This window comes from Trachymyrmex cornetzi, unplaced genomic scaffold, assembly GCF_001594075.2.
Source record: "Trachymyrmex cornetzi isolate Tcor2-1 unplaced genomic scaffold, Tcor1.1 scaffold25, whole genome shotgun sequence".
Taxonomy (NCBI): Eukaryota; Metazoa; Arthropoda; class Insecta; order Hymenoptera; family Formicidae; genus Trachymyrmex; species Trachymyrmex cornetzi.
The window spans coordinates 1,070,565-1,082,920 of NW_017297166.1; the positions used below are offsets into that span (position 1 = coordinate 1,070,565).

General features: G+C 31.4%; 2 protein-coding genes across 3 annotated transcripts in view; one reads left to right on the forward strand and one right to left on the reverse strand.

Annotated features, from left to right (window-relative positions):
• Positions 1 to 9,612, forward strand: part of LOC108761530 (uncharacterized) — a 12,877-nt gene extending 3,265 nt beyond the window's left edge. For both annotated transcript variants that reach the window (XM_018508134.1, XM_018508133.1), the window contains exons 3-9: positions 869 to 1,141; positions 2,166 to 2,435; positions 3,054 to 3,314; positions 4,085 to 4,333; positions 5,762 to 5,987; positions 7,208 to 7,500; positions 9,211 to 9,612. In XM_018508134.1, the coding sequence (XP_018363636.1) occupies positions 869 to 1,141; positions 2,166 to 2,435; positions 3,054 to 3,314; positions 4,085 to 4,333; positions 5,762 to 5,987; positions 7,208 to 7,500; positions 9,211 to 9,237 (1,599 nt within the window). In that variant the 3' untranslated portion in view covers positions 9,238 to 9,612. The remainder of the gene's footprint in view (positions 1 to 868; positions 1,142 to 2,165; positions 2,436 to 3,053; positions 3,315 to 4,084; positions 4,334 to 5,761; positions 5,988 to 7,207; positions 7,501 to 9,210) is intronic.
• The window catches only part of LOC108761531 (methionine aminopeptidase 1D, chloroplastic/mitochondrial), a 23,134-nt gene that overhangs the window by 6,593 nt on the left and 4,185 nt on the right, over positions 1 to 12,356 (reverse strand). The window lies entirely within an intron of this gene.

Genomic DNA, 12,356 nt, shown 5'->3' on the forward strand with positions numbered 1-12,356 from the left:
TACTAAGTATAACTATAATAACATTAATTAGAGGCTATAGTTATAAAAAAACTGAAATGGTAAAATCTGAAATGTTATAAACTTATAAATGTATACTCAAATATATGTTCATATATCAAAATAAACAAAGTTATTAAAATATTTTTGTATTTCCTATTTAAAACGTTTATTTAAAATATATATTTCTTATTTTATATTTTCAGTTAATTTTTGAAATGTACTTTTTACTTAAAATAAAAAATAGATTTCAAGAACTTCTTTTAAATATAAGATGATTTATTTTAAATCAATTTTCGAAAACAATTTCTTATTTAAAATAAGAATATTCTTCAAAAACTTATTTAAAATAAAAAAACAAGTATTTTATATTTTTAATAATTTTTTTGCGACGTATTTCTTATTTAATATTTTACATAAATTTTTGGAACCTATTTTATATTTATTATTTCGAATAAGTCGTATCACTCTTTTATCGACTCCTAAGATTTTATATTTAAAATAAGTTTCTGGAATTTATTTTATATTTTATATAGATCGTATCAGTTATTTTACCGAGTCCTACTATACTTACCTACCTCTTTTGTTGAGCGCTCGTTGTGTATTAAATAAAAACGAAATATATGTAAGAATATAAATGTTGATATAATAATTGACAATTTTGTGGTTATTAAATCATGAAAAGTACAATATTAAATGAAAAATACAATTTCCATGAATTTATACAATAATTAATTATTTATAAACTACATACTATATATAATACATATATACACTCTAATTTTGCTGTGATTTTAGCAATTATGTTTTATTCGTTCGTAATATATATACTAGTATAATATCTTTTCTATTGTTAATGTTTTCGTTATAGGAAACAAAGGGTTTTAAATCTGATTACAAAAGCAAAAAGGAAAAACCGTTGAAAATAGTGATGTGCTGTAGGCAATTTACGGTTAATCAGCGGAACGAGTTAATGCAAGTATTAAGGGAAACTCGATATCCTGATAGAAGAAAATTGATGGAACTAGCCGAAAGGATGGGAGTGTCATTCCAAAAAATTAGTATGTGGTTCCGGAATATTAGAAGAACTAAACCTAGGAATAAAAAGGGCCAAGCTAAGTCTTCGTCGACGCATAAAAATCAAGTATGACCATTTTATGCAATTTTGTTTTGCTGTTTGAAAACTAATAGTTATAACCAGACCGAAAACTAGACACTGTGACGAACGAAGCACTTGCTATATGTAAAAAATTTGAAAGAATGCAAAAAGGGCAACATAAATTTCTGATTTAATTCATTTGCTATCAACGCAGTGACTATACTTTCCTGCCATTGAACCCTCGTTGCGTGTATCTATTACATGAAAACGAAATATATACAGATATAAACAAAATATGTAGAGATATAAATCTTGATAAAAGATTTTTGATGTGACTATCAAAACACGAAGATTACTTTAAATGAAAAATACATTTTCTATGAATTTTTTTGACAACTAATATTATCTGTTATACATATAAATGTTATACACTATACAATACGTATAGAAACTGCAGATTTTACTGTGACTTCAGTAACTATGCTTTGTTCGTTAGTAACATACATATATAAGTTACTTACTTGCTTGTAACGTATATTTATACATGTGATTATGTTCCTATTAATTAAATATTATTAGTACTAAATTAATATTAAATATTAAATACACTAATTAATATTTTTTATTATATTTTACATTTCTACATGAAATATTTTTTGTTACTAAAGAGGTATATGATCCTTTTTTTTCTGCGGCGTCAAAACGTCTATTCGGTCCTGGGGCGCGATTCTGTAACTATCTTTACATGCCTACCGACAGTTGTTTGTGTCGTTGCGCACCTTTTTCACCATATAAAATATAATAATAAAATTCTTGTAATTATTTTATTTTCTTGCTTCAGAAAATTAACGATATTTTCAATTATTAAAAGAGATTGTGATTGTAGTTAGATCTTGCGTCACAGTATAAATTAAGTTGGGCGGTGGAGCAGCATTCAATATTTATACAATTTTTTTTTCAATGACAGATATTGTTTATTACGAGACTAATATTTATAATTATATATATACACATATATATATATATATATAATTATAATTTTTTTATTTTTAATGTGGTTTTGTTGTAGAAAATAGTGAGTTCTGAATTCGAATGCGAAAACAAAAACAAAGAGCCGCAATCGCAGAAAATAGTGCCGCGCGGCAAGAGGTTCACAGTTGGGCAACGGGACGAATTAATACGGATATTAGAGGAAACTCGATATCCTGGTAAAATAAAAATGGCAGAGATAGCACAAAAGATGGGAGTGTCATCTCCCAATATTAGTACATGGTTCCGGAATAATAGAAGAAATCAACGGAACAAACAACTTATGTTTTCGTCGACGTGTGATCGTCAAGTATGATCGTTTATGCGATTGTGTTTTGCTATTTGAAAGCTAAGGCCCAGTTTCACAACTCACGGTTAACTCTTATGCCCAATTTCTTCACCTCTAGATAACTTTATCCAAGAGATATCTCCCAGAATACAATGGAGTGAATGGAGATATCTCCTGGATAAGGTTATCCGCAACTTATCTGGAAGTGAAGAAATTGGACATTAATCGAGGTTCAACTTATTTCTCATCTCTTTCCAATTCTAGAATTAATAATATTTTTTATTTTAAGTATTATATTTTATACCTCGTAAAAGAAATATTTTTTTATTGCTGAGAGAAGGTGAATGTTTTTTTTTTGCCTAGGCGCCGAAAGGTCTAATCCTGTCTCTGGTTGTGTCAACACAATTTTTTTAATTTATTCTTTTGCCGCGTTCAATGATATGTCTAATTATTAAAAGAAATTGTAATTGTGATTAGATCTTATGCCATAACATAAATTAAGTTAGATGAGAGCAGCGTTTTATGCTTATGCAATTTCTTTTTCAATAAAGGATTATATTGTATATTACGAGATTCTAATATATATAAATATGTACTAGTATAATTTCTTTTTTTATTTTTAATGTACTTTTGTTGTAGGAAACAGTGTGTCCTGAATCCGTTTTCAAAAGTGGAAAGAAAAACCCACTGAAAACAACATTGCGTAGAAAGAGATTCACTGCTAATGAACGGAAAGAGTTAATACGGGTATTTGAGGAAACTCCATATCCTACAAGAGATAAAATGGAAGAACTAGCCCTGAAAATGAAAGCGTCTTTTCACAGTATTACAAAATGGTTCCAAAATAGTAGGACATATAATCCGTACAAACATATGCCTTCGTCGTCATATGATCATCACGTATGATTTTTTTGCCCGATTATATTATGCTGATGTGATTTGAAAACTAATAGTTATAACTAGACCCAGAATTAGTTGTGGCGAACAAGACACTTGCCTCATGTAAAAAATTTGGAAGGATGCAAAATGGCAACATAAATTTCTGTTCTAATTTTTTCGCTATTAACGCGTTGCAATGTTAATGCCGGCGAGAGAGAGAGAGAGAGAGAGAGAGAGAGAGAGAGAGAGAGAGAGAGAGAGAGAGAGAGATTCAAGCCTTATCTTGAATGTTGTTCAGGGTCATGACTTGAATATGTAATGGAAAATGAGGGGTTCCATTAAAAAAATTCAAAGTGACCTTACCCTAACAACCCAAGGTCTTGGAACATGTTTTTATAAACGTGTGAATGCACCGATCAATTTGCGTCCCGTGCGTAAAGCGCCGCTCCTGCCCGTCTCTTATACGCGACCCGTGATACGCTAACTATTTCTTTTTGTGATTTGGAAACTAAGCTTCAAACAAAATTTTCGTAAAGGAAAAATCACTTTATAGCGTATTCGACCCGAGCGGATTTGCACCAATCTAGGTTGGATTAATGACGTATGCTCTCCTATTGGTGGAATATGTAACGTCAACTAATAGTAGAACATTATCCAAATGGGAGTAAATTCGCTCGGGTCGAAAACGTTATTAGAATTTGGTCAAAAATACGTCTCTTCAGTGACACCTGAGTTGTTCTGGAGCACTCTGTATATTATAATTTCATTTATTTTCAATGTACTTTGTGTAGGAAAATGTGAATTCCGATCGCAGAAGCGAAACAAAAATAATGTGGGACAGCCAAAAGACATTTACGGATGTTCAACGGAGCGAGTTAGTACGAGTATTTGAGGAAACTCCATATCCTAGTAAAAATAAAATGGAAGAACTAGCCCAGAGATGGGGAATGCCATTTTACAAGATCACATCTTGGTTTGCACGTATTAGACAATTTAAACGGGACAAAATTACGCCTCCATTAACACGTGATGATCATGACGTATGATTTGTTTCACTGTTTTGAAAACTAATTGTTATAATCAGACCCGTGAATAGTTTGTGACGAACGAGGCACTTGCGTAAATGTAAAAAATTTTGGAATACACAAAGATGACAATATTTTTCTGTTTTAATTTAGTCGTTAGTAACGGTTAGTAACTATACTTTATCTGTCATTAAACGCTTGTTATGTACTAAATAAGAACAAAATACATACAAATGTTGATTAAATTGTCAATTTTGTAGCTATCAAAACAAGAGAAGTATTACTTTAAATGAAAAATACATTTTCTATGAATTTTTATGATAATTAATATTATCTATTGTGTATAAGTGATACGATACAGTATACATACATACTCTGATTTTACCGTGACTTTAATAACTATATTTTGTTCGTTTTTAACACAACATGATACTTATACATGTGATTATATTCTTATTAAACAATCTTAGTATTAAATTAATATTATTTTTATTTTATTATAATATTTTACACGTCGTAAAAGAAATATTTTTTGTTATTGAGAAGGTGCATGTTTTTCTTTTGCCTTGGTGCCGAAACGACTAATCCCGACTCTGGTTATAACAATAAAATTTTTGTGATTATTTTATTTTCTTGGCGACATTCAGAAAACCAACGATATTTTTAATCATTAAAAGACTATAATTGTGATTAAATCTTATACCACAATATAAATTAAGTTAGACGATAGAGTAGTGTTCAGTATATATACAATTTCTTTTCCAATAAAAGTGACTGTATATTATGAAATTCGCATATACAGGGTATCTGGTAAGTTTTGACAAACCGCTCGTGAGCAGGTAGAGCGGACTAAACTGAGTCGAAAAGTCCTGTCATTTTGCAATTTTCGCAATAATTAACAAGATATTAATTACTAAATATCGCCGAATATTGGTCTTTAATAATGTTTTACTTAAGTACTATCAACTTCACAAAAAAACGGCAAGAGACAAAAATTGTTTATTTTCTTCTTATAGAGCTATAAGAAGAGCTATAAGAATTTTTTCAGAATTTCGTATCAACCTTTTAGTACTGCGTTTTCTTATTAGCAACTAGTTTTACCAACATGAAAAAATGCGGTATTAAAAAATTCTGAAAAAATTCTCAGAACTGTATGAAAAGAAAATAAACAATTTTTGTTTCTTGCTGTTTTTTTGTAAAGTTGATAGTATTTGAGAGAGAGTACAAAATTATTGAAAACCATTTTATAGTAATTAATTTTTTACGATTTTTAGTAATTAATATCTTGTTATAACTATTGCGAAAATTGTAAAATGGTAAAGGACTTTTCGATTCAATTTAGTCCGCTCTATCTGCTTACGAACGCTTTCTCAAAACTTATGAGACATCCTGTATATGTACCAGTATAATTTCATTTTTATTTTTTATGTGTTTTTGTTGTAGGGAACAGTGCATTCTAACTTCAATTACAGAAACGGAACGATAAAACTGTTGAAAACAAACTTGTCGCGCAAGACATTCACGGATGATGAACGGAATGAGTTAATGCAGGTGTTTGAGAAAAATCCATATCTTAAAAGAAATAAAATGGAAAAACTATCTCTGAAGATGGAAGTGCCATTTCACAGTATTAATGTATGGTTCAAGAATGCTAGAAGATATAATCGGGTAATTACTTGAAATACGGAACACCGCGTCGATGACCTCAACTTTGACTATGTCGTCAAGGTCATGGCCATGAGTGACTTTCAATAGATCTTAGGTGGTGATCACTGATCCTTACAAAAATTATTGACCAAAATTACAAAAAAATAACGTCTTATTTCTGCTATATACAACAATAAATACACGCGGTGGGATCTACAGATCGCGAGTCAATCGCACCGAGCGGCAAGCCACTTGACGCCTAAATTATTTTATTTATTTGCCGTCGAAAAGCAACGATATTACTAATCATTAAGAGAGATTGTAATTGTTATTAAATCTTGTGTCACACACAACATAAATTAAATTAAACGGTAGAGAGCAGAGTTTAACATTTATATAATTTCTTTTTTAACGATAAATATTGTATAGTACGAGATTTTAATATATATAAATAAACACTAGTATAATTTTTTATTATTTTTAATATGCTTTTTTTGCAGGAAAAGGTGGGTTCTGAATCCGATTACAAAATAGGAATGTGCGATTCGTTTATTGAAAATCAATCTTTGAATCGATCTCGGATTGCAGCAATATGGATTCATCATAGATTGCATTAAAAAGAACGATTTCTTAAAGATCGATCTGGAAAAATCTATTTATGCAGTAAAATCAAAGTTGGCAAGAAATAATGCGCGCGTTCAAGTCAATAAAGCGACTAGTCTGCTTGCCGAGCAAAATTGGTGTTACTTATAGATCCAATCGCATTCAATCACTCGGCGAGCAGGCTAGTAGAGGAAACTATTAGAGGTTATTTTCTATAATGTTGATACGTTTAATGGTACGGAAATACCATATTATTAGATAATATTATAATCATATTTATAAAATAATTAGACGAAAATGTTGATGAAATTCATATAAAATCAATATTTCAAAGTGTTGATCTTATGTTTTTTGCTTACTGGGTAAGAGCCATGGCAGAAAAACTTAAGCAGCAAGATGTAAACAGTAAAGAAATTAACATATTGCATTTGCTATTACTTATGTTAAGATCTTATGGTTTCTATTGTAAATAGGCCAATTCGTATTGCTTAAGTTCTACTGCGTAATTAGGCATTTGGGTAGTGTTTTCGAATGTGCTCCTATCGAGAAAAATCGGAGATCGATTCACTGCTAAAACAAGCGATTTACAATAAAAGTGCAAAGAAGGAGATTGATTAAAAAATCTGATTTTTTGTGTTCAAAAGATCGATCTTTTGAAAGGTCGAATCAAGATCGAACATTCCTATTGCAAAAGCGAAATGAAAAAAACAAAGCCGGTGAAAACAGCGTCGCGCAGAAAAAGGAAACTCACGGATGATCAGATGAACGAGTTAGCACTGGTGCTTAAAGAAACACCATATCCTAGAAGAAATAAAATGGAAGAATTGGCCCAGAAGATGGGAATGACATTCCACAATATTAATCTGTGGCTCCGGAAGATTAGAAGGACTAATCTAAACAAACTTAAATCTTCGTCGTCGCATGATTATCACGTATGATTATTTTGCCTGGTTTTGTTTTCCTGTTTGAAAGCTAAGTTATAACCAGACCTGGAATTGAGTTGTGGCGATCAAGGCATTTGCCTCGTATAAAAAATTTGGAAGGATGCAAAAATGGCAATAAATTTCTGTTTTAATTTATTTGCTATCAACGATGATCATACTTATCTATTCGTTGTGTATTACAAGCAAACGAAATACATATAAGGATATGAATTTTGTGACTATCGCAGCACGAAAAATATTACTTTAAATGAAAAACATTTTCCATGAATTTTTACGATAATTAATATTATCTGTTATAAATACTATACAATATACACATATACTTTGATTTTAGTAACTATGTTTTTGCTTATAACATACATGTATACGTAACCTGCATGTTTGTACCGTATAATTTTATACATTTGACTATGTTCTTATTAAATAACGTTATTAAATTAATATTAAGTATCAATGAATAATGTTATTTTTTATTATATTTTTCACACCGTAAAGAAAATATTTTTTTTTATTTCTGAGGGATCGCATTTTTTTGCCTTATTACTGAAGTATCTAATCCCAGCTCTGATTATAACAATAAAAATTTTTAATTATTTTATTCGGATGAACTTCCGAAAAAGTTAAACGCCCGATTTTCATGAATTCATAGCAGAAACATTCTAAATGATGTCAAATGAACGCCCTTAAATGGATTTTCACCGACAAGAAGGTTGAATGCCAAAAATGTTTGAATAGAGTTATAGAAATTTGTATTGTACTTATTATTTTTAGTATATTACATGTTTATCTCGGTTTATACCGGGTTTCAGACCACTTGTACACCCCTTTATCTTCGCAGGATCAGGTCCAATCGTAAAAATACTCAGATAAAAGTTATAAAATTTAAAATAATCTATTTACTAATCTTATCAGTTTAACCTTAGGTGACGTCGCCAATGTCAGGTCAAAGTCACGTCGATTTCTTTAAATGAAACACCTAACTTTTTATTCCAGTACCTAATAGCTGATACCGAGAGCTTTTCAAAACGCTATAATAAAATTATTTTTCATTGAGTACTTTTCGAATTATAAGGCTCGAAAGTTACAGTATTACAGTTACAGTATTACAGTATTACCGCCGGCATTAGCATTACGCAATTGAAGATTATTCCTCTTATTTTCATTTTTGCACTAAAAATTTATTTTTACGTAAAAATGAAAATAAGAGGTACAACCTCTAATGGCTTTGATCTTGACAGATGTTATTCAAGACATTCGAAGTCAAGACCAATATCAAAGTAATTTACAGTGAGCTATGTAACAGCAATCCATTTAGGTAGTATATAACTTTATTTAAATATTTTTGGCATTAAACTTTCTTGTCAGTGAAAATTCATTTAAGGGTATTCATATTTGACGTCATTTAGAGTGTTTCTGCTAAAATTTATGAAAATTAGGCGTTTGACATTTTCGGAAGTTTATCCTTTTATTCTCTTGCTGTCCTTAAGAAAATCAACGTGAATGTATTTCTAACCATTAAAACAATTTGTAATTGTAATTAGATTTTATGTTACAAGATAAACTAATTTTAATGACAAAGTAGCGTTCATGTAATTTCTTCTTCAAGGAAATGATATATTATACATTACGAAATTTTCGTATAAAAATACATATAAATTATATCACATTTTTTAACATTTTTATACTCTATTTTTGTAGGAGAAACCGAATTCTGGATTTGATTGAGGCAGATCAAACCGGCGATTCCGCTGAACAAGAACGAAAATAAGGAACTTTGTTTCTCATGAACTGGAACAAGTGTTCAACAAAAATGAGGGATCCTGATATGTACATCAGAGAGGAACATGTTTAAAAAATGGGAATATCAGAACATATGTAAAGATTGTACATGGTTTTAAGAAGGAATTCGACATACGAATGAAAAATTGTGAAAACGTATTTCTTCATCGATGTTATCTGGATATGTCGATTCCGTAACCTATCTGACAAGCGATATTATTTCACAATCTTATTCTCGCCGGAGAAAGATGCCATGCCATTGGATCACTCATCCTCATTCGTATTTTAGGATTAACTACAAGACAGTCTAATTACGGACCAATTGTGTGTGCATGTTTGTGTGTATTAGAATAAAATATCATTTATTGCTACTTATTTTTGTATTTTTATTGAAATTTTATGTTTTATCTTCGACCTTATTACAGACCTTATCAGTCAATGATCATCGTCAATGATCATATTTAAGACAATTATCGCTCGTCAATCATTGTTAATCAATAAAAAAAAATTAGTAAACGGAATATTGTTAATGATTCTAAAAATAAAAAATCTTGGTTTATTCTCTTATACATATCTTCAATTTCGGACAAATTAAAAAATATTACAAGAGATCTGAATGCGAGACTAGCATTTTTGGCTACAAATAAGATGAATACATAAGTAAAAAGAAATTATAGAGCAATTTATAGAAATGCATTTTAAGAAGGAAAATAGAGCTTTATTAGCTCTAAAGAGCATTTTAATGTTAATTATGAAATATCCTAAGATTTTTCAGATTTTTGGTAAGTCTAATTTCGAACGAAATGTTATAAAATCTAAAAATTTTTAAATATTTTTTAAAAATTATAGGATGAGAAATTTCAGAATTCACTTGTACGAAAAATTCTGAGAGAAGATGTAAACTTTCCGAATATTTCTAAATTCTGAGTATTTATGATAAATGTTCACCAGCGCGTACATACATAGGCTGCTCCAATTCACGCCCACAGTGCTCATAATTCTCACGATGTTTTATAACCAGCGTTGACTCCTATAGCCTTTTTTACATTGTAATTATTATTTTTATTAATTTAAAGGAGTATATAACTATATATTAGTTTTTAGATTTTTGTCATTGTTAATTATCTTTACATCTATCTATATTTATGTCAAGAGGTTTTTCCGTAGAACTTTATCATAAGAATATTATGGCGATAATTCAATAATCGAGGCAAGAATAAATTATTAATGCTCTATATATCAGTTGATTTAATATAATTCATGTCTCTCGACTTATAATATGAAGTACATACATGAGTAATATAGTCACACATACAAAAATAAGTCAGCACGTACATCCACACACACAATATTAAAATTAAATTATATTCCGGAGACGCAGCCGAGTAAATTAGCACTATAATTGATTCTTTATTATGATTGGTCAATACATTTAGGGTAAGTTTCGTTTTTACGCTCACACGTTATAAGCATTATTTCATCCTTATCCATCATATATTAAAGAAACACAATAATGCTTACTGCGCTATAAGCGGTAATAGGGAACGTACCTATTAGGTAGTACATTCGCGATAATATCATCAGAAGTTAAGTCCCCTCGAATGTTTGATAGGTGTGACTTTCCACTTCCGCTAGTGAGAGAAAACTTTTGATTCCGCCCAAAGACTGAGAATGGACTGCGCGATCCGTATCTAAGTAATGTATCAAATATGGTCGACAATAATGAGAGAGAGGGACCGTGGGAGACGGCCAATCTCCCTCTCATTCTCTCTCCCATTACACCATTGAATGAAAAGAGATAGAAATGTACCGTCTGCCACGGTTCCTCTCTCTCATCCCTCTCGACCATTTTGACACACGGAAAAAGTGAACACTGATGAGACGTAGCCTAACGTAGCTCATTGCTATCTCCATCCGATTCATATGACGCATTGACAAATGTTTACAAAAATTGAATATTTGTCATGACACTTTTCCAGACTAAATGGTAAAAAATTGTATGACATTTGTTTTACAATATCCCTTTCCAGTTTCTACTCGCATACCTGTTTCTTATTAATATGTCACTGCTAGTTTGAATACTACAAAAAGAAACGCGACATTTCCTTCGTGTACGCTTCCAGGATATAGAAATAAAAAAATTTATTTTATTAAGTGTTGAATTTAATTCCTGCCGTTTTTTCGTCTCCAAAATTGATTTGTTTCGAACGGAAGATGAATGAATGCCTTAATCAAAATAATTTCCTCCATTTTCTACTACTTTTTCCCATCTCTCTGGCAACAGGGCAATCCCACGACGGTAGAACGCGGTGTCTTTCGAGGCGATCCATTCATCCACCCATTTTTGTACTTCGTTGTGATTTGGAGAAGTGTGTGTCCGTAAGTGCGTGTTGCATCGATCGGAACAGATGGTAATCCAACGATGCCAAGTCTGGAGAGTACGCTGGATGCGGAAGAACTTCCCATTCAAGCTCTAGAAGTGCCTGCTTCACGCTTTTCGCGACATGCAGTCGAGCGTTATCATGCAACAAAAGGACTTTGCGTCGATTGTTGGCTAAGGATGATCTTTTTTGCATCAATTCCTCACTCAATCGGTATAGTTGCTGTTTGTAGCGATCAGCTGTAACGGTTTCATTTGGACCCAAGAGTTCGTAATACAGCACACCTTCCTGGTCCCACCAAACGCACAGCAAGGTCTTATGCCCGTGAATATTCCTCTTCGGCGTTGAAGCGGATGGTTGGCCGGGATCCACACATAATTTTTTCCGCTTGGGATTATCAAAATAAATCCATTTTTCATCGCCAGTCACGATGCGCCACAAAAAACTCTTTTTTCTTTGCCTGGCAAGCAAAGAAGTCGCAATAGTCAAACGATTCGAAATGGCACTTTTTGATAACTCATGTGATAGCCATCTCCCTTCCTTATGGATCTTTCCCATGGCATGCAAGCGTTTTGAGACGGCCTTTTGAGTAACATTTAACTGTTTCGACAACTCTAAAAGCGTTTGAGCTGGATTCTCATCAAGCAATTCTTGCAGCTCGACATCTTCAAATTTTTTCAGCTG